Consider the following 23,715-nt stretch of genomic DNA (forward strand, 5'->3'; position numbering starts at 1 on the left):
ATAGTGCTGTAGCATGCACGTAAATGGTATTATAGATTTAACCCTAACAGAACAAACGTGTTTTACAAGCTCTCTGTTGTTATGTTTGTAAGAGTCATTCAATTTGTGATAAGGATTTACTTATGTCATTAACAGTGCAGTTGTCAAAAGTAGTAATGAGATTCTGTTTTGCTAAGAGATTATAAATTTCTGCGGCGCAAAATCGCACTGACATTCTTTCAGCGTTTTTTTTTACAAAGACGTTCATACAAAAGATTATAATCATTTCTAGTAAATCTTTTGTTCTCAAAACGAAATGAATCATTAGGGTATTTTTCAGATTGCACTTGGTATATAGATCTCCAAATTTGAATATTTTGTACAACCATATAGTAAAATACAGTATTGTATTGTTGGATTTATATTGCTTTTGTAGTAGCGAATTAGTAACTGCCTTGGAACCTTTAACATACAAATGATACCAAACTGTTTACCGAGTCTCTTTTTAACATAATCAATATGAAACTTGAACGTCAGCTTGAACGTTTAAAGTTTGAAAGGTGAAAAACTAGTACTACTGAAAAGAAGCGTTCAATCGGTAGGCTGTAACGTTACAATGGTCATGCAATTTTAGCTTGCGTTTTCATTTCAGACCCTTGTGTTTTCAAATAACTCTAGCTTGTGTTTTCAAATAATTCAACAGAGCGTAATTTCATATTTATGTTAATTCATATTTTTAATTGCGTTAAGTCGGAGAATTTATCTTAATTTTGATTTCAATCTGTCTATGTAAAATTGTTCGGAAAAGGAGAGTGGTGATGTACCTGAAGTGTTCCTTTTCAACTCTGACGATGACACCGACTTTGGTGGCGTCTATTTTGACAAGATCACCCAATTGGTGGATACCTTTCGAGTCCACGCCACTCGACATCTCCGCACACAGCTGCAGATCCCTTGGAAGTACTTTCATCTGAAATAGGCAAAAACTTTTTTACACTGATAAGCTGAACAAACGATACTGGTCATTCATTCACTGTAAACTGGATGATGATTTATGCTTAAAACAAATAAATGCGGACTGCCCAAGCTGTTGGTGGTTTAGGAAAGCATAAATGATGACAAACACCAGTTATATACCGAACCTGGATCAAAAAGCTACCACGCGAAAACTAGTATTGAAAACATCTAGAAGTTGGATTCCAGAGATAATGTAGATCCTAGAGAAATCAATTCAGTTACTGGAGAATAAATCTGACACTAATAAATTGCTTAAAAATTATTATGGCAACACGATACTCATATTTAATCGCTATCGGTTACAGAAAGAATGAACAAAGCACTTTCTAACACGTTTGGCATTTACGTTCGCATAAACCGTCGGCATTCGGGGATTGCGGAAAGGTACGTTTCTTCCCCTAAAAACCACCTAGAACGACATTAATAACGGTAGACAAAAATAACAATATTTGATTAAAGAAAAACACCGACTAACGTATGACGAACTGCTCTCGAACGATACGATTGGCGAGGCAAACAATTTAGAAGGGGCATAGGGTAGAGAAACTTTTATCTTGAAAAACTTCTGACTGAGGAGATGTTCCATCCCGCAACCTCTTGGATGAGAGTCTGTGACAATTTTCTGTGCGCTATGCCTGCTATGAAAGGCAATCGCTCACAATTGGTTTTATTTTAGCAACAGACGTAATTTCTCAAAGTCACTCAAGAAAAGAAATCGAAAGAATGTTCTAGAAGAAAATAGTCAAGCAAAAATTTTGCCTAAAAGACACACGTTTACAACAATTGCTTCAAACTTCGCTCGAGGGCAATTAATATCGATTTTATTCCGATTGAAAAAAAAATTCTGTGGCATTTATTCTGTTGCATTTAGATTTAACCTCAATTCCATTAAGCTTAATACTTTCCAATTAGCAATCTGCGATTTTGATATTTGAGCAAGGTACGACATGCGTGACCAATATGAACACAAAACTAGTAGATTTCCAAAAATAACGAAGAGCCATCGTCGACCAATTACTTACTTAAAAACTAAAATGAAAAATTTCTTTTAAAAAATAGCCAGAGATTCAAAACACTGATATTTCGAACTGGCTCGAATCAAGATAGCGAAGAAATCAAGCGTTTAAAAAATTCAGAATTAAGCACGGAACATTCACTCTAAAAGACAAATCTCTGCTCAGGAGTTTTCAGGAGTTGTCTGATATCTATCAGATAAAAATTTCTCTCTGTTTTCGGTAACTAAAACGGAAAACCAAAAACTGGAAAAATGGCAAAAAGGAAAACCACTTGTTGAAAATAATAGGAGACCTTTCAATCGAAAAATCTATATTAAATTCAATTATAAAAATAAAACGTGATTACACCTCCTTGCGCCCTACAGGACGTCAATTTTTTCTAAACCTAACCGACAAAAGTCGGGTGAACTGCTCTCAAACGACTGGCAAACAGTTGGCTTCCGGAACAGCTAGCTTCAGCTTAATGAGGCTAGCTTAAGCTTAGAGTGGGGGAAGTTTGGTAGTTAATGATGCATTAGGTTTTTGGGGGTCGGTTTAGAGGTTGGAGTGAGGGGTGGGCGGAGTTGGGATGAAAGGAGGGTGATAGAGGGGTATTGCAGAGAGGATTAGTGGGGGTGGGATTAGTTTCAACGAGCGCGACGAAAATAAAGATAAATTTTATTGTACAGACTGAGTCTTTAGTACCCTAGATTGATCCCACACCAACTCTTTTAATCTTTGGCTGTTATCATGTTAGAAGCACTGTCTAAGTGAGGAAAATCAATTATGTAGTGGTTGTTCAGCAGCTTGTGTGGACCTCAAACCTATGAGATCTAACCAAAACGACCCTGCCCTTGTTTTATAACTGGTGGGATGGAAAATCTGTCGGTAGACAATTGTGCATTCAATTTTAATCAGATAAAACACATGAAAACTAGGGACAGCAAGATTTTGTTAGCTGAGACTGATAATACTACAGAGCTTAATCAGAGGGCAAAGCAATGCAATTTTTCTTCGGGATTGACTCAGCCAACCAATAACTTAATATTTGATGACACCGCATCCTACTTTCATGTGCTCTCCCCCCCCCCCCCCCAAAGAACCCCTTTCTACCCCGAGAAAAAGGATTAATTGTACCAGATATCTCTTATTGAACAACTCGGAAAAGCTAAAATTAGATATGACGAGTGGGGCCCAAACTTCGATGATACGGTGTGCTCCAAATCAATATGGGCCTACTCGCAATTTACACCTTTACTGTCTAAAGTGAAAAAGATGCCACGCAATTTAGCGAAGAGGATAGACGAGATTGTGCAGTCCGCGAGTTCAGCAACTCTAGCCGCAACAGATAAATTTGAATGAACTCCCAGATCTAAAAACCATCAGCAGTAAGCACATTCCTACCCTAAGGTTTATTCCTGTAAAGCTTCGGGGTGAGATGGTCCGAATTTCTAGCGTCCGTTATCGATGCTTGCATTTAACACGCAAAATCGTTAGAAAATTGGAAAAGTCTTTGCGATTAGCAAATATTTTACGCGCGTCTAATCGTGTGGGTAAGAAGCATAAGTAGCAATAAAAGAAACAGTCGTTAAGCAGACATACGCGATGGAAATCAGTCAATGAAGCAGTCAAGGAAAACCAGCCACGATTCAACAGACGCTTTAACAAATCTCCCACACGAAATCTCTGTGCTGCACGAAATCTCTTGGCCCACAGGGGCAGTTCCGGAGGGCAGCTGAAGTTTTGTCTTCTGACGTCGCACCTGACAATGCTGCAACGTTGAATGAACTTAAAAAGCTCCACACTAAGGAAAAGCAACTTGATCACCATTTGATGAAGATGCTAACACGAACGCATACCAATTTCAAGAGGCATCAGCATTCTTCCAAATCGAGTCGTTCTCCAAATTTACTGCAGCTGGGCCATCCCGAGCATCTGCTGCATGCAGTAAACGGCGCTGCTCCTGATCAATCAAATCCAACAATAACCAGTTTAACACAATTCGTCAACTTAGCCAGCAGGGGTCAGCTTCCTGAATTCGTTGCTACTATACTATGTGGAGCAACATTAACTGCATTGAAAAGGTTGAACAGTGGGCCGGTCCATCGCTGTTGAGGACGTCATTCGACGTCTCATTGCTAAATGCATGGCTCGTGAAGCAAAATCAGGAGTTGCCGAATTGTTTAACACAAAACCATTGGAAGCAGTCAATGCTGCTGCTGAGGTCATAGTACCTGCAACAAGAATTTCCTTTGATAAACTGCAAAATCGAAAAATTCCGAAATTGCAGATTGATTTCAAAACTGCCTTCAATTCGGTGAATAGAAGCAAGGTTTTGGAAGCAATTGCTAAGTTCTTACCTAGTGTTACCCCGTTTGCGACTTTTTGCTACTCACAACACAGTCATTTGCATATTAACAACACATATTTAGTTAGCCAATCGGGAGTACAACAAGGGGATCCTTTGAGACCTCTTTTGTTTTCAATAGCTCTGTGGCCAATCATTAAAGAAATTGAAACAATATTACCAAATACAGTACGGCTTAATTGGTATTTGGATGACGACGTCCTTGCTGGTACCTATCAACAACTTCGCACAGCATAGAAGTTGCTGACTAATATGGGTGAAGGCTGCGGTTTAGAGCTTAGAAAACAAAAATTTGAGCTTTGGTCACAAGTTGACTTGAATGCTATAGATAACAGGGTAAAGAAAAATAGCAATGAAGGACCTGAAATCTTGGGCGCTGCAATCGGCAATCCAGGCTTTTTTGCTGCATCTTTGAAAGAAGTCAACAAAACAGAAAAACTGCTCGATAACCTGGCTTATCTAGAAGACCCACATTGTGAACTTGGAATTATTGAAAGCTGTCTTGGCGCACCAAAGAGAGTATATTCACAGCGATGTAACACTCCATCCAACAAATCCTCTGTTATTTTGCAGGATTTTGACAATCTTCAGAGAACAACATTTGAGAATATGTTAGATACCTTTATAAGTGACAACGCTTGTAAGCAGGCTTATCTACCAATTAACAAAAATGGCCTTGGAATTGGACCAGCAGTTCACCGATTAAAAGCGGTGTATGTCGGGCCAGTATCGCAGTCAAATGCTTCGGTAGAACAAATAGCCGGAGAGAAAATCAAATTTTCAAGGAAACAGTAGAAGAATTGAATTATCAACAAATTAGCCAGTATACACAACACAAGATTCAGGAGGCACTTGAAGATGCTGCTTTATCTAATCTTCTTCGCAATCAGATTTCAAATCGGAAGAAAGCTTGTTTGCTTTCACTAATTTTGCCTCAATATTGTGCCTGGCTTCCCGCACCTCCAATCCCTAGGGCCTTCACCTTCAGCCAAATGGATTCAGAGCCGCCTTAAAATATCAGATTGGTGAACCGTTATACATTGAGGAACGAAAATGTCCTGAAACGGCAGACTGGGGTGATCACGCATTAAGCTGTCATGGTCGGCAGATATGATATCGCGGCACCATAGAGTGAGGGATACATTATTTGCTGCTTGCTCGACTACAAACTTAGCAACCGCATGCCAATAAAAAAAATTGATTCAAGATTTCCAGTCTAATTTCAGACGCAGCGAGGAGGTTTGGTTTTGCTCTGACCAGTTTTGAAGAAAGCAAATATGAGCAATATGACCAAAAACGTGCCAAATAGGTATCCAGTTTGTACCACTCGCGTTTGAATCTTTCGGAGGCGTCTCAGATTTTGTTCGAAAAATTTTGAAACGTATTAACTTGCTTGCCGAAAACCAATACTTTCAACCAGCTGGTTATTCAGTTGCTTACAATCGGTTATCTCAAGGAGTTTCAGTGACTTTAATGAGAGGCTCAGCCACAATGCTGATCGCCAGAACCCCCTGTTTGAGACTCATTCATGCAACAACACCCTCAGGCCCACAATGACTATGAGCTCTGTGGCATCGGACCCTCTGCTAACGAACAACAAGTGTCCCAGACCTCAACCTGGGCAATTATCACCAGAATGAATTGAGCAAAAAGCGTATTATCATACTTTAATCTTCAATCACGAGTTTTTATTCTTACCTGACCAACGTGGGGATAATAGAAACATACAATTCATATCTGGAAAACTGAAATGAACTGTTGAAAATTAATTTAGTAAACTGATGATCTGCTATTTTATTAACATAGTAATGGTAACCAATTTTATTGTTAATTCAAGTTTCAGAAAGTTTTCAAATAAACCCACTTCTAAATTCTAAATATAGAAAAAGAAAAAAACGGATCTAGAAACCATTATCGTTCCTCAGAAAAACCAACGAAATATGGATAACTGATTAATGTCGCGCTAATTCCTCTCAAGAGATTATTGAACGTTTGACTTTGTCAGCAGCTAGCCAGGGCTCAGGACTTAATTGAGATTCAAATGAGTAGAAATAGGGTATCCATTATGTGGGTAGTGACTTTATTAACGGGCGGAATGGACAAGGGCAGTAGAGCGTGCGTGCTTAGTGGTGGAATGAGGCGGGGAGAGGAGTGGTGAACAAGTTGGGAGATTGAAAGAACCAGAAAACGGACACTGACTATGCGCAGCTTCAGTTATTTGAACACTTCTAGAGTAGCATTGCTCTAGGAGATAAACAGCAATTTAATAATCTCCAGGATTTACCCATTTTTGCGGACAAGACAAAAACTTAAATGGTCAGACACAAAGATAGTAGTGCCGCAAATCGCATTAAAAATGAACATGAAAGAAATTACTGGTATAAACATAGTTTGAGAGGATTTGAAAATACAAACGTCTGAATTGATGTTTTTTCTCTTTGCTTTTTGCTTTATTTTATTCAGCAGACTGACCTAAGCATTGTTCTGGCAATCAAGATTCGGATATCAATCAAACATTCGACAGCATAGAGACCGGATTATAAAGTCCATTAATTGATGCGGGAAAACGAGACATAATTGTACGATTGCGACAATGTCAAACGCGCGTACAATTTTGAGAGGAACTGGTGGTTAAAAACACATAAAAAAGGGCTTTATAAGTTTCTCGCGTTTCAATCATCCACCTGATTTTTCAGTATTGACCCAGTTCGTTCGCTTTAGATTGCTCTGCTGAACAACTGCTATTTAAAGGCAATTGGAGCAGGATGCGCAAAAGATAACCATCGAGCGGAATGGACAATGGCGTTAGAGCGTGCTAGCTCAGCCATTAATTGATGTGGGAAAACGAGTCATACTTGAACGATTGCGATAAAATAGCTGCAATGTCAAACGCGCGTACAATTTTGAGAGGAATTGGTGGTTAAAAACACAAAAAAAGGACTTTATGGGTTTCTCGCGTTTCTATCCTCGACTAGATTTTTCAGTATTGACCCAGTTCATGCGTTTTAGGTTGCTTTGCTGAAAACCTGCTATTCAAAAGCACTTTGAGCAGGATACGAACAAAATGACACTCCAGCGGAAAGGACAAGGGCGGTAGATCGTGCGAGCTTAGCAGTGGAATGATGCGTGGAGAGGAAGAGTGGTGGACGAGCGTGGAGGAGGAAAGAGCTAGAAAAAAGACACTGACTCTGCGCAGCTTCAGTGATTTGAACACTTCCAGACTAGCATTACTCTAAGAAAGCTAATCAGGAAGCTAATAATCGCAATAATTCACCCATTTTTGCGGACGAAAACTTGAATGGCCAGACAAAAAGTTCATACTGCTGCAAACCGCATTCAAAACGAGCAACAGGAATTAAATCACTGCTAAAATCTTAGTTTGAGAGGATTTGAAAACACAAACGCCTGAATTTATGTTTTTTCTCTTTGCTTTTTGCTTTATTTTATTCAGCAGACTGACCTAAGCATTGTTCTGGCAATCAAGATTCGGATATCAATCAAACATTCGACAGCAGAGACCGGATTAAAAAGTCCATTAATTGATGCGGGAAACGAGACATAATTGTACGATTGCGACAATGTCAAACGCGCGTACAATTTTGAGGAACTGGTGGTTAAAAACACATAAAAAAAGGGCTTTATAAGTTTCTCGCGTTTCAATCATCCACCTGATTTTTCAGTATTGACCCAGTTCGTTCGCTTTAGATTGCTCTGCTCAAAAACCGCTATTTTAAGGAACTTGGAGTAGGATAAGCACAAAATGACACTCGCCTAGAGAAGTCAAAATAAATTACCGCAAAATAATGAAAAGCGGCAAAAATAGGTAACACGAAACTAATTTTTGTCTGAAAAGACAAAATAGGAGCGCAATAAAAGCCCACTGAGAACATGGCGGCGGCTGTTAATAAGAACTAAAACTAATAAAACATCTTTTTATTTTTGCTTCAACCCTGTAGTTAAACTCAATTCTTGAGCAATGAACACAAACATAACAATCGCACAGGGACAAAATAAGAAAAGGGCTCTTTAAATTTTCATCTTTGAAAATAAATGCCTTTTCTTAATATAAAAACTAAAAAAATTGTGGCAGAAACTCATATATTTAAAAACTTAATACATAGCCGGCAGATGGCGAGAAAATAACCGCCGTTCACGCTCTAGACGCACCTCGGGATGGAAACAGAAAAAAAGAGAAATATTGAAATTGACAATTTTTTTTCCTAAATCACAAGAACTGTTCAAATTGAGAGTGCAATTTCAGTTAATTCTAAACCGAAACTTACTTCAGCTTCTAAGCTTGATACTGATATCATCTAGCAATCGCTCTAATGAACTTTGATTACCTAATACATTATGACTTTATGACCTGGTTATCAGCTTATCCCATTTCTCTTGATTTTGCTCTTGTGATATTGACCATATTCACTAGATTGCGTAATTCAATGCGTGAAAGAATTTCAATTCCATTCAGTTGAAACAGTGAGTGAGGTAAGTCAGAAGTCAAGCGTGAAAATTGTGACTTGTAAAACGAAAAACGAAAAAGGTAAAACGAAAAACGAAAAAGGTAATCAAAAGGAAAAGCGAATTAAAAAAGAGCGCCTAAATAATACCCGTTTGAGAGGCTGACGGCGGCTATTAATCATATTTAGAAACTTAGGTAAAGAATTTTAATTTAAAAACTTATATTTAGAAACTTATATTCAGAACTTATATTTAAAAGCAAAGTTTCAATATGCTTTGGTAAGCTATGACGGTCTTGAGCAAAAATTTGATAAATAGGCAAGATAACAAATTTGAGATAAAGTGACTTTCAATTTTTGCTCATCTTTGGAATACATTATTCAGGAGACAAAAATTCAAACCCGTTGGGTTTTGAGATATTTGTGAAAAAAATGGCCAATAAACGGCTCGGAGGGAAATTGCTCATTTGTTGAAAAAAGTTGGTATATACTTCTGCTCCCGTCATTTTAATTTTATTCGACCAGTCTATGGCTCGATCAAAAATAAATTGTAATCCTGGATTAAGGTTAAAATTTTTGCAAAATATTAAATCTTTGTTTTTGGAAAAAGGCTGGAATTTTTTTGGCGCCAATACTTTGAATTGTTGCTAATGTGGGTAGATTGCTCCCTCTTTTTAAAAAACCTGAAAATTACCGGATAATAACCTCCATTGATTCCCATAACACCGAGGGGATTGATGGAACAGAAAAACAACAATAGTTGATTGTTGTGCAAAAACATTTAAAGGCGAACTATTTCTGGATTTCTTAGTTATGCATACTCATGTTCCTTAGTTGAGGATGCAGGAGCTAATATCGATGACAAAACGCATGAAGGATGTAAAGACTTATAAGAACAAAGTTTGCGGTAACGGGCATCTAAAATTGGGCTTTGTGGGGTGTATCCCGTTTTCATTTTGATGTCGTTTTTCAATACTGATTCTGTTTACTGCAGATTATTTTGCTGAACAACTGCTGTTTACAAGCACTTTGAGCAGAATGAGAGAACAAAAAATTAGCCAAGAGAAGTCAAACAGATTTCAAGCTGTTGAACAAGCTGTGAACTAAGGTAAAGCGAAATACAATTTTGTTCGAAGAAAAAAACATTACTCAGAATGGACTAAGAATGGATTGAAAACCCATTTAGAAAATACTCAGATAAAAAAAATAAAACATAACCGGCAGATTGCCGGAAAATAGCCGCCGTTGATTCCAATAAGCATGACTGGGATTGAAATAACAGAAGATATTGAAAAAAAAAGATTTTCGTACAAAAACATTTTTTTAAGTCCGATTTATTTTGATGGCATTTCGTAGTTGAACATACTTCTGTTTCTTAGAGAGAGGCTACAGGGGCTACTATCAATAACAATCAGCATTAGAGAGAGGTAACTAATACTTATAGGACCGACGTTCAAATAGCGGGCATCTAAAATTGGGCTTTATGGGTTTATCCCGTTTCTATTTCTGACTTCAATTTTTTATACTGACTGTTCATTTTGAATTGCTTTGCTGAGCAACTGATGTTCAAAATCACTTTTAGCAGAATGAGAGAAGAGAGAAACTAGCCTAGAGAAGTCAAAAAGATTTCACGCAAAATGTTGAAAAGGCGGCAAAATGAGGTAAAGCGAAACATTTTTTTTATTCGACGAAGTAAAAAAACATAGCAGGACAAGTCCTGACGCACAATTCAAAGAATTTTCATTGACTAACCAGAAAACTAGACCTTGAACGGACAATGAATGGATTGGGAAAACCATTTAGAAAAAAATCCGATCCAAAAAATCGAAAAAACAGTAAAAATCAAAGTGAAATTGCCGCATGTGAACAAAAAACCACTAGCGAGAAAGTGAATTTTTGTTCAAACACCGTTTTCTCACTCTACTTTAAATTTAGAGCGAAAAAATTTCACGCCGCAAAACCACTCGCTTTTTCGCTCCACTTCCTGTTTCGGCGTGACCAATATCACTACTCCAATTTGACTTCAAAAATCATGAAAATGTGTGAACAGATCTTAAAAAAAAAAGACAGCGCCCCAATACAATTCAAATTCTTTGAATTGTAAAAAAAAATAGGAGCGCTATAATAGCCGGCTGAGAAGATGAGGGCGGCTATTAAAAATAGTAAAATTCAATGTCAAAATGCGAAAAACTACTAGCGAATGTTTGTTCAAACACCTTTTTCTCACTCCACTTTAAAGTTAGAGCGAAAAAACGCCGCACAACTTGCTTTTTCGCTCCACTTCTTGTTTCGGCGTGACCACGGTCATCCCTTCTGTTTAACTTCAAAAATTATGTAAATGTGTGAACAGATCTTTAAGAGAGCGCCCCAATACAATTCAAATTCTTTGAATTGCAAAACAATAGGAGCGCTATAATAGCCGGCTGAGAAGATGAGGAGGGCTATGATTCGAATGAATCGAACCAATCTAGAAAACCGCCATTATGCTTCGCTTTACTTCGTTTCTCGGATTTCCGCGGCAATTCTAGAAATTCGAGGTCTCAAACGTAGAGATGTTGATCAAAATTTTGTTACAGCAATTCAGCGCTAAAGTAGTACCAACCTCATTTCTTGATAGATCAGACAGAACCACGACCCAATTTTCATCCACTCTCACAATCAACCCAGTGTCCCCTTCATATGCTCCTCCAATGACTTTTACGTGGTCACCCTCTTTGAAAAACTTGCACAATTCGCTCACGGAGAACTCCAGGGCATCTTTGAGGTCCTCGTGTTTGGGCATCATGGTCGCCTTTCCGTTTTCTATCTTGATGATTTTACCCTCCAAGTTCTTCAAGTCGCCCTCGACTACTTGGACGTTGTCGCCCACAGCTAGGTTTTGTTTCACTTCGCCTTTAGACGAAACAGCTGAAAAAAAGACGGTTTATTTGATGATTTAAGTTCTCTTTATGTTGGTGTATGCATAAATGTTCTAGTAATCCGCTGTTATCGGTTATGTTCCATCAACTCTCGTAAAAACAGAACCGACTAAACGTCGGAAGAATTGCTCTCGAACTACTGGTGGGAGCTCTAATCAATTGCAACCTGCTTCAGTCGGTGGGGGGGGGGGGGGGGGGCTTAAATGGGACTAAGAAGTTTAATAGTGGGTCAAATAAACACATTAGAGGTTACTATATACCACTATTAAAATTCAAATAAAAATGGCAGCAGATTCGGCGCACTTTTCATTTGATTTTTAGTATTAAATTAACACCAATTGAATTCAGCTGTTTGAAATTGTGATTGAGAAAGAATTTTAGATCGAGCGAAACGCAAAAAGTCAAGGGCGTAAAAGTCACTAGAAGAGTCAAAACTGTCAAGGAGAAACTTTGCATAAAAAAAACACACATGTTTACAATAATTGCTATGAACTTCGCTCAAGAGCAATTAAAAAGTTCGGTCAATTCAGTAATAGTCATATTAAGCGACACTTATAAATTTTAAATGGCGCTGCTTTCCAATTTAATCATAAACAAATAGAATTCCGTTTAGAAAAGCTAGCGTTTTGTTTAAATTTAGTCTTCGACGTTTCTGTTCTAATTGTAATTGGAGATGTGTCTCATTTTTGAACAAAGTTACGAAAGGTTGAACCATTACTCCATTTCGACTTTTATTTCGGTTCTGAAAAAGGTTAGGGGTTCGTTTGTTTACAATAATTGGCACGTTTTCCAACATTTGAATTGTTTATTAGAGCGGTTTTTTCGTTGTTGAAGAATATTGAAAAACACATTATTTGAAGTTCTGCTGGAAGAATTTCTAGAAGTCATTGCTGAAGCCATTTTACTGGTACCTTTGTTCAGTTTATTTTGGTATGTCAGTTCCTCGTCAATTATCTACTAAAGATAATATCTCCCTTACAAAAATCTACATTTTTCAGATGCTTCTTAACGGTGTCCTTTGAAATTGAAACTTTGGATGATGGGCAATTATTCATACCTGAACACAACTAAATCAGTTGTTCCCTCATCCAAAGTTAACCTGTTTTGTTTCATATAATGAACTGTCTTGTTTATTGCATCTTCTGCTCTTAGATGTAAGTGTGCTTCATTCTTTGCAGGACAGAAAATTGCTCTATCATCGGCAAATTGTAATATATCACAAGACGTCGATACAGCTTCACAGTCGTTGACAAATATAAAGTATAAAAACATCAAAGTATGAGAATTAAAGGCCCTAAGACAGTTCCCTGAGGAACATCGTAGTTATAACCACCAATCCGATATCGCTATTCCATTTTTAGTCACTGTATTCTATCACAAAGGAAGATCTTTAAAATTTTGCATTATCTCCAAATCCATATTTAATTTGTTCATAAAAACATTTATAGATATTGAGTTGAAAGCTCTTGCTAAGTAAAAAGTGACAACAATTTCGTTTTCGTCAAGGCGTTGGTTTAATTTTTCAATTAATGAAATGACAGTATCAAGACAGAACGTTTGCCTTAGAAATCCGAATTAATTCTTGTTAATTAGACCAATAAATTTTCAGTGGTGAGTTCGCAGTTGTTCTCGTAGCAATCGTTCAAAAATTTATGCTAGAGTTGTGACCGATATTGTTCGACAGTTTTCTGGTTCCAGTCGGTCTCCATTCTTATAAACAGGTGTAACACGCGCTGATTTTAAAACATTAGAAAACGTATTTTTGTTTATACAATCATTGATGACAAATGGAAAATGAGCTCCATAGACAATTTAATATCTCTCAGCGCCCATGATGGTATATAGCCCGGTCCGGGCGATTTGTGCAAAGGTTGATTACTAATAACATAACACAATCCTTTTAAAGTAACTGGTCGAAAGTTAAATTTTTGTCCCTGAGATGTTAGGGAAGACGGATTTGGAGAAACTTCTTTACTTTTGTATAATCCAAGCCTTGCAAAACAGTTATTGAGAATATTGGCAATCTTTCTGTCATCCTCTACAAGATGACTGCCTTCCGTTAATTTGTAAATCTTAATCTGTATGACTGTTGGAGTTGATCTTGTTTTTGATTAATATCAATTGTTCCCATGAAATTGAAAACTCCAGGAAAAATGCTTCGTATATTCATTGGCAGCTTTCTTCAGTCTTTTATTCACTTATTTGCGTAAAGATTTGTAATTTAAAATCTCTGGTTTTGGGCTTTCCTTCCACGCATTAAAAGAGACGGTGTTCATTTATGAAACGACGTAATTCCTTTGTCAACCAGTTTTTTTTGTTGTTTATTGGTACTACTTTCTACCAACTTCAAGGGTGCATGACAACGCAGAATATGTTCAAACACTTCCATGAATTTCAGAAACATTAAGTTAGCTCATTTATCTGGTACATTGGTGACTAATCTTGCAGCCCAAGGTCACGATTGAAATTTAGTCTTGAATATTTAATGGTATTCGCATGAAAAATTGTCTTTTCTTATGACTGATCTATTTTTAATGATGAATGATATAAAATTGTGAAGTGATCAACTCCAAGAAATTGACTCTAGAAAATTGACTTCAGAACTTTGGTTCTTCAAATTAAAACAGAGGTCAATCATCAAAATTTTTTTCACAATTTGTCCATTTTAACTTCGTTTCATTGACGCAACATAGCGCACTGATTTCTGTGAAAATATCAGGTGACTGTTCTACCTTTTGCACCTAACAACTTTATATTGCAATCTCCGGATATATTTATATTGTCTGTATACGAATACACAAGGAACAATGCTATTTTAAACCGCTTGGGAGCACAAATACTCACATCGCAATCTCTCTACATTAGTTAAATGATCTTGTTTGGTGAAATTGATGACAATTCCATAGAAAAAATTCCGTATTGTCAGTTTCTCATTTATTCATACTTCGGTAACCACTAGAAATGAATATTCATCAAAAATTACCAAAAACCGAGACAATTGCTCATGTTTAATATTGAGGATCTACAAACCATATACCAAAACTTGGAAACTCCGATTTTCTCCCAGACACATCATTGTACTTTTCATTTGTTTTTTTGTTATCCAAATTCGATGGACCAGGTCTTTCCATGTCACAATTTTTTGTAGAAAAACTATGATGACTATAAGTAGATAATTTATGTAAAGTATTCCAAACCTAAGTAAAATAAACTGTTGGGCTCGATATGATGACATTTAGGTTTTGATGACTTTTAAGAAACTCAATCTTTTCAACAAGGACAAAACTTCTCAAAATTAAAACCAAAAAAATCACCCTAAATCTCAACTTAAATATTTTCAATGATCTCTCAGAAGTCATCCAAATGTTATCAGAAATCAAAACGTTTGTTCAAATTATTCCATCCATTTATCATGAGTACAGAAACATGTTTACGTTGAGGTGTAATTTGTCTCAATATGACAGCGTTTGCGTAGCAATTGTAACCAATCCTTTTGAGGTGATATCTCAGAGTCGTTATCTTTTTATTAATTCCGTGTAAATTAGGGCAAAAAACAATCAATCATGCCTGATGTCTGTGTTTTCCTAGTCGTGATTCAGGACAATTACTTTACACGACTGAAATTCACCATTAAGTTGGTCAGCTATATTGATTAATTCAATGTTGTATACATTGAGTTTTGTGAATAAAATCTCCTTCAAACAGGCCAATCTTGAGCAACTTGACGTGGTTTGAATTTTGTTATCTCCAAACAGGTCACCAAATTGCTCCGCTGCTTTTTTTCCGTCAATACCCTGCCTTATCAATAGTGCTATGCCCCCAAGATGATATATAAGGTTTTTAGACTTTGAATACAAATCAATGGTACCGTTGACATCATTAATGGTTACCAATGGCTAGGAGTGTATAGCTGCTTTGCTACATATATTGCCTTGTTCTACACATCTGAACGCGCTGTCCGGTACAAATTTGGGGGAAAAACTTTTCGTCAGCAGTTTGAGCTCTTAAGTGAATAATTTCCGATGTCACCTAATCATGTAATCTTTTTTCGTTGTCTAAAACTGCAGGAAGTTTTTTGTTTTCTTGTTCATTTAACGCAGATTTTTCTTTATATAATTCTACATTTTTCCTGAGCTCATCGATTTCACATTGTTGCAAACTACTACTAAGTGATGTTTTTTTTTGTTTTTTCTTAGTTTCTAAATTTTTTGTATCAACTTTTCTTAATTCCAATTTGTTAGTTCAGTTGCCTTTTTGTTTGGATGTTGAATACTTTGGATTATTTATCACAGTCTTTGTTCAACATAAAAAAACTGTTGACCTAGGAAAAAAAAATAATTTGGTTTCGTCTCACCCGCTGACGATATAAAATTGAAGGGGGAGTGGGGAAAAGCATGTGAGGTATGGTGGTGCGCACAACGGGGGGGGGGGGGGTCAAACTCAAAGAATCGCCTTCACACGATGTATATATGCCTCCAAAACAGTTTTGGTGAATCGGATACTTAAGAGACTAGTAAGCCGTAAAGCTGTAAGAGAGCTTCTCAGCCAGCTAATGCCCTCCGGGATTTACCTCTTTATCGCGTTTTGGAGGACGAAAAATCAAAAGGGTCACAAAAAAAATTGTACTAAAATATTAACTTTGTTTTGAGAGCAATTAATCATCGTTTTCTTGCTAATCGAAAGTTCTTGTGATCAAAATAGACATCAAATCAAACAAATTACTGTTGTTTAGTTATCAACAATAAATTCTTGTAAAATAAAACACATTCCAATCCTCTAACCGTTCACTTCTATTGCATGCACGCTCTCCTCAAATTTCTCCAGCTCACTCACAGTCGGTTCTACACCGTCTGTTAGAATGGCATTCATCCTGAACTGTTTGTAGAGGAAGCCTTTGGTCGAATAGCGATTGCCCTCGAAGATTAGAGTGTCTCCATCCCTCGCATACTCTCCGCCTATCTTCCTAAAATTTACAGAACCAGCTGCACTTTTCGATAAATTTCACTTTTTATTAAGTAATAAACTACACTTCCACTTTTATAAACTTCTCGTTTAACATAGCCGGCAGACTGCCGCATGTAGTTGCGAAAGACTTGCGTGGTTTAGTATTAAGGCAGAAACAGAAATGAGTTGATGAAGCCGCTGACAAAACAATGCTGCTTTGAGCTTTATGCGAAAATATAAAACGAAAAAGGAATGTCACGATGGAATAAAAAGAAAAACCAATGGAATGGGTCTTAGTGCGAAAGAGCCGAAGTATCGTTATTGCTAACTTATACAGGATTGAGGTAGGCTTTTAAACGAAATTAAACATATCATCCAGATACAGAGGATGTGCTAATTGTGGCATCTTTCTACTCTGAAGCTATCGGCAACTTTTTCCATTTTCCTTAAGCTAAAATGATCTATTGTTATCTAGTTCAAATTTTCGCCGGATCAATTCTGTCTTTCCCATGCCCGTTATCATCACCGTTGCAAATCATACCGAGATATAACCCGTAACAATATGCATTAGAAGCACTTGAGGGGGGGGGGGGTGGTTGAGGCGAGCGTATTGTCAATAAACAAGGAACGAAACACAATATGTCCAACTTACTTTATCTTTTCAGTGTCGAATAGTTTCTGGGGTGGCCGATTTCTGCCCGTCATTTTCCTCTTTCCAGCATTGGACTCCCTCATGATTCCTCTGAACTTGGTGTAGTCTATCCTGGGAATCAATTTGAGGTCTACTGTGTTGTTCTGAGGATCCGCTCGCATCACCTATCATATTCACAACATCAAAGTAATCAGTAAAAAATGCCAACTCACGGTTTTTTACATCATGTAACTTTTTTAACATGTAAGTATTAACCTAACGGTTATGCTTTCAATCAACAAGTTAAACAATTCGATTCAATTCGGTTATGCAAGACTTTAAATCATGTAGCTAATCGAAAGCTGATCATGTAATGAAATATAATAGTTGCATAGGCCAAACATCCGAATTCAGCTAACATTCGACGTCGTTTAATTGGTCATGACCCCCCAAAAGTCAATAAAAAACGGGTTAATCAAAAAGTTGATGAGAACCTGAGCAAGATCTCCAGAGTAGAGAGTCCTTTTGAGTCGGACCCAAGAGCCCTTCTTGAGAACCTGTGTCTCTTTGACGACTCTCAGAACATCTACCATTTCATGGATGGGAACCAGCCTCTGCCGCCACTGTCCTTAAACAATCATGTCACGTTTCTCTAACCATTGTATTAATTAAGAGCTTTGGAACGTCAAAGTCAACCCATTGCTTTGACTAACATGTCCGAAAATTCAATGTTTTTCAACTAATGCAGCATATTAAGTTGGGAAGAATGAACGCCCAACTTACAACATAGCTGGCAGATTGCCAGAAAATAGCCGCAATAGATTCGTAGATCGGCACTCTAAAAAACAGTAAGACAGACCAAAAAAAAATCGTCTTTTCATTTTCAGGCTGATCTGTTATATTTTGATTAGAAATCTGTATAAGTTATTGCTGCCTCTATTAGCTGATCTCAAATAACCTTCATTTAGAGTGCCACACACACATTTGACCTTATCTCTTTGAATTAAAGTAAATGAAAGTCAATTTCAAACTGAGGAAGTCATTTTTGAGAGTGAGGTAAGTCAAGTGTGACCAAAAATTTGATCACTCGCATGAACAAAAAAACTCGCTCCACTAATAGCGAAAAATGACGTCACACATGGAATTCGATTAAAATTGCATGAACGAATGAACAAAAAGTGGCTGTGACGTCATATGGTCGTAACAAATCATGCCAACGAAATAAAAAAAACATAGCCGGAAGAATTCCGGAAGCGACTCGAAGCGTCATAACTTCACAAAAAAACGTAATTGCAACGGAAGCCATTACCTTTTGTATTAAACCATTAACTCACTACCTCTCCAGGTCTGCTCTAAAAATTGGTGAAACTTAAACCACTGTCAACAAGAGAAACAAAATGCAGCAAAATTTTATATTATTGAAAACGTTTGGTAACGTTAAAAAATCTAAAATAATTAAAGTGGTCAAAAACTTGATAGTGTGGAAAAGCTGACAAGGTTATCAATAGCCCTCAAATAACTCATGATTCTAACCTGAAAAAGATCGAGAAAGCAAACGGCAGATAATATTCTTAGAATTTAAGTTAAATCTTTTGAAAATGGAAAGCTCAAATTTAAGAATAAAAAAACACCTATAATTACACTTCCAATCACTGCAATTAAGACAAAAAACAACACACACCTGTTTTCTTTTACATAAGCTAGACAACATGATTTCATACTAAACCAAACATAAAATTGATCTTAGAAAAGACATAAGCAGCAGAATATTCAAAGGCAAAAAAATCATTTTAATTAATACCGAGGCCGGAAGAAAGCTGTAGTAATTAGTCATTAGTGGAAATTTTGGAAAAAGCTTGCTATAAAACTCTCAGTACTGCCTTATGTTGAATGAAATCAAATGCAAACCAAAGAAATGACGAAATTCTAAAAAAAGCTGAAATCATTCATTTTTTATAACTCAAAAAATCAATATACTGAAAATAAATGTAGGTGCAGGGACAAAACTAGAATGATACTAACTAGAATGTACATATGGGCACAAGGTAAGGAACACCGTAACATAGAGATATTCTTGATTTTTTGAAAGTTAAAAATCAATTTAGAAAATTCAAGAAAAACGAATACATTTCATTGTTCAGCATTCAAGACATAGAAAAGATAAGTAGTCATCCGATACAAAGATCTATCCTCCTGAAGAGAACAAAAAAATAGGGAAAAGCACAATTCATAAATACGAAACATTGAAACATTTTGCAAAAAAAATGGTCGAAGAACTTTTAAGTTAAGACAACTTTTATGAAAAAGTTTTAAGTGTTTTTTCAAAACTTAACGCCAAAAAATGATTAAATTTTTATTGACACGAAATAAAGTCCCTCACGTTGCACAAAAAAACTTTTTCTAGCAATTACAACCAAAAGACAAACGAAAAACTGACGAAAATCGGAAAAAAAACTACCAAAATCGGATTAGCATATGTACAATTTTATGAAACAAAATTACATCGAGGTAGAAAGAGGCGTTGAGTATAGGAATTATCGAAGAGAAGTTGCCTTGCCATATTAACTGATTTTCGACAAAAAGACGGTTAAAAGTCCCAAAAATGAATAAATTATTATAAAAAAGCCAAAAATTAACTAAAAAATCAAGAATTATGTGACAATTTTCAACTTGAAACGCATTTTCAGGCTCTGCAAAACACTGGCATCAATTTCCGTGGTTGACATTTCAATATAGTATCGAATAAAATTTATTTCCACAAGAAACCAAATAAAAAGCAAAAAAAATGGGCCACTTAGACAAAAAACGGCTAAAAACGGTCATCTATATGTGCAATTCAGTCAAAAACTACTTTTCAAAGTCAAAAAGTCATTCACTAAACGCAGCGCATGATCAAAAAAACTTCTCTCGCTTAGCGAAAATCTGTTGACCAAGACAGATTTTCTCACTTTTGCTTTTAGGTCAAAATGACGCTTGAACAAATCTACTTCCTGTAAAAAAAAACGAGAGAAAACCAATACTCCTCTTCGAGTCGTAAAAATCTACTTCCTGTAAAAAAACCGAGAGAAAACCAATACTCCTCTTCGAGTCGTAAAAAACCAAGAGAAGGCCAATAATAGCCCCAGCAATCGCTGTGCGGCTATTAAAATGATCACCCAACTTACCTCTCATAAGAGCATTGATGTTAGAAATGGCTTGTTTGACGTGTTGCTGTTTGTATGCCTCTACATAGATGTATCCCTTTAGACCCTCAACAGCAACCACACTTTTGATCTGAAGTGGCTCAGTGGGTGGACCCTCTTCTCCATTGGCCAACTCCCCTCTCTGTGCTTGCGATTCCATTGCCAAAAACTTCCTAGAAAGATTTACTTTTCAGTATCTGAGAACAAAGATTTGAGCACAAGCAAAATCTTCAATGGTTCTGACTTTTAAGAGCATATTATAAAGCCTATTGTGTTAGAGCATGAATGATAACCCCCAAAGGAACTTATTGCTTCGACAAGAAGGCGCCTGCACCCAAGTGCTGGAAACAAGGCCCGAGGGTGACTTCGGATTTATGTTCTGACCCATTTAAAGAATCAAAAGCGTAAAAATGAGGCGAGAGGACGACTAAGTAGGGCAAGAAAATAAGCCGTAGGAGGTAGAGTTGAATTTAAAAAACGGTTTCAAAAAGCATTGGCTTATTGTTACTACTTCAAAGCCAATTTAAACGCGTATGAGATTTCTGTTACTAGAAATAAACAGTTTTGCTATATTAATGGACACAAATAGCGCACGCCTATAAATTAGAAGATTTTTATTTGAAATGTTTTTGAAAACAATTAAACACATTGGGTTGACAAAATGGTGAGTACAAACCTACAAAAAAAACTTAGACTAGTGGAAATTACTGCGACTAGTCTAAAAGCTAAGAACTGCGCTGTGTCTGAAAAAGGTTTGGCTTTGTATCAGTTCATTCCGTTTCCTCAACGAAAAGTAAATCTTTCAAACTACAAATGATCAAGAGAAAAATTGTATAAAAAGATCAACCGGCCCAAACAATTGCTCCGAACTTTGAGAGTAATTAAAAATGTGAAAAAAGGGGGGAAACGTTCATAAAAGTTTAGAAAATTTTTTTTGATATATCTAACCTCATCAAGAGCAAACATGTCTCTTTCTCCTGGCCCAGGTTGCACCTGACTAGCCACAAATTGGGATCCTTGACTCCTGGCAAGAGCGCCTGCTGTGAGATCTCAGGCAGAACCTCGTCTTCGTCAACTTCCGCTCTCACATTTGCGTACTTCTCGGCAAAGTACCGGCCAAGGTTCTCCGCGTCTCCTTTTCTGAAGGAACAGAGTTCAACTATGATTCTTACACCTCATGTCAGTCATAAAAGGAGAGTAGAGTAATTAGCGTTCAATTGTTCCAAACAATGTCGTTGGAGTTTTGATGGGGTCAATTAACACAGTTGATATACTTTTTTTAAGCCCATTTCCAGGATATGTTCACTTTGAAGTCGTGAAAATATAATGCGTTCTTGTATACCTCTTGCTTTATAACTGTTCTGTGTTCTTCATATTAATCAAGAACATAGCCGGCAGATTGCCGGAAAATAGCCGCGATAGACGCTTGTGGCGTTACATGAATTGAAACAACTACAGAAATAAAACAGACATATCGACCACCAGTCCTTTAATAGACAACTAGACTTTTTTTGGTTAGAATCTGACTGCCTTTTTTGACACAAACGGTCTATAGGAAAAAGCCATAAAAGAGCATTTCAAAATTGATGTTCGAAATCAAAGACAGATCTATTCTGTCCCCCCCCCCCCCCCAAGGCGCACGTGCTATTTTCTTACAGTAACGTGCTATATAACAACATATAATTTGTAACTGGGGGCGTAAAACACTGGGGGAGGCCGAGACAGAATAGATCGTCAAAAACTCAAGACTAACACTCAAGAATTAGGGCATATAGGTTTGGCACTACTTAGATGCACACTATTATTGATCTTTAACTAGTGAATGTTAAAGTGCTTAAAATTTAAAGTTTCATAAGTGAGTTCAGAAGTCACTTTTTTGAGTGAGGTAAGTCACCCAATTGACCTAAAAGCAGAAATGACGCCACGTACACAAATTATAACGGCAAAGCAGTACAAGTCGCTGAAGTCATTGAAAAAAGTCAATTCCAAGAAGTCAGGTCGTAAGAATCATCGATGGAAACGACGAATTAAAAAAACATAGCAGGACAAGTCCTGAACTACAATCCAAGTAATTGAATGAAAGACAGACCTAATGAACCTGACCAGCAGATCAATTGAGCAATCCCAGCCAACAAGACAAAATCTCAAAAGTTGAGAAACTAAGAATCAAACAAACTAACCAAAAAACGATCATTGCTAAAACCCTTGAAGCTTTTAATTTGAAGGCCATATATGACTCATTTCAAAACAATCATTAACTCACGCAAAAACCTTGAAAGAGATGAATCTGCCACTAAAAGTAGATAAACTGGACAAATATGACAACTGCATCAAGGAACTGAGAAGAGAAAATTTAAAGAAAATTTCCAAAAATAGGGCTAAAAAAGGTCAAAACATTTTTTGACTCTGTTTTGTAAACCGTCTACAACATTTAAAAAGTTTCGTTGGCCAGTAAAGATAGTTAAACTCAGAGAATGACGAAAAAATCGAAAAAAATTGAAAACAATCAAAAATTTTAAATTGCAAGATTTATTTAAAAAATTCCCAACAATTGCAAAATTAAAAAATTGGAAACTATTTTACTGCCCCTAGACAATATGTAGTAACATACTAGCAAACCTTATAGGAGGTTCCCTGGCCACTGAAAAAAACTTTCGAAAATTTAAAGAAAAAAATTGCAACTTTATCAAAAAATTGGTAAAAGATATTGAATACCATTCCATGGCCAAAAAATATTTTCAGTAAACTGTTAGCAAACCCTGGGGCTGGAAAACTTGAATAATGACAATAAATGTCAGAAAATTTGAAAAAAAACCAAGTTTGATTAAATAAAAATTGGTAAAATTCATGAAGTTAAAATGTTTAAAACCACTTCATTACCACAAGAAACTATGCAATAACCTATTATAAAACCCCAGAGGAGCTTTTTTGACATCAAAGTCCAAAACAACTCAAAAAAATGACAAAAATTTTCAAACAATTTGAAAAAATTAGTATAAATTACCGTGTTTATGTTTGGAGTAGCAATAGATATAACGCTTAAAGTGGCCGTAAATAGCAATTTTGTCTTGCAAAGGACCTTTATCAACTTTAATAAACCTCAATTTCAGACTGGTCTGACAAAACATCCAAAAAATGACCAAAAAGTGCTAAATATTTCATTATTTTAGGCTCAAAAACTCCCAAAAATGACTTTCTAACCTTGAATTACGGCCTTCCCA

At 36.6% G+C, this 23,715-nt stretch overlaps 1 protein-coding gene across 1 annotated transcript in view; it reads right to left on the minus strand.

The window, feature by feature from the left end:
- Nucleotides 1-23,715, minus strand: part of LOC142353334 (transcription elongation factor SPT5-like) — a 49,042-nt gene that overhangs the window by 19,209 nt on the left and 6,118 nt on the right. The window contains exons 4-10 of the mRNA XM_075405565.1: nucleotides 21,443-21,634; nucleotides 20,477-20,667; nucleotides 17,807-17,940; nucleotides 17,334-17,497; nucleotides 16,519-16,700; nucleotides 11,422-11,726; nucleotides 804-949 (exon numbers count right to left, since the gene is read on the minus strand). Coding sequence (XP_075261680.1) covers nucleotides 804-949; nucleotides 11,422-11,726; nucleotides 16,519-16,700; nucleotides 17,334-17,497; nucleotides 17,807-17,940; nucleotides 20,477-20,667; nucleotides 21,443-21,634 — 1,314 coding nt within the window. The remainder of the gene's footprint in view (nucleotides 1-803; nucleotides 950-11,421; nucleotides 11,727-16,518; nucleotides 16,701-17,333; nucleotides 17,498-17,806; nucleotides 17,941-20,476; nucleotides 20,668-21,442; nucleotides 21,635-23,715) is intronic.

Source organism: Convolutriloba macropyga, chromosome 14 (assembly GCF_964194025.1).
Source record: "Convolutriloba macropyga chromosome 14, txConMacr16.3, whole genome shotgun sequence".
NCBI classification, from domain to species: Eukaryota; Metazoa; Xenacoelomorpha; order Acoela; family Convolutidae; genus Convolutriloba; species Convolutriloba macropyga.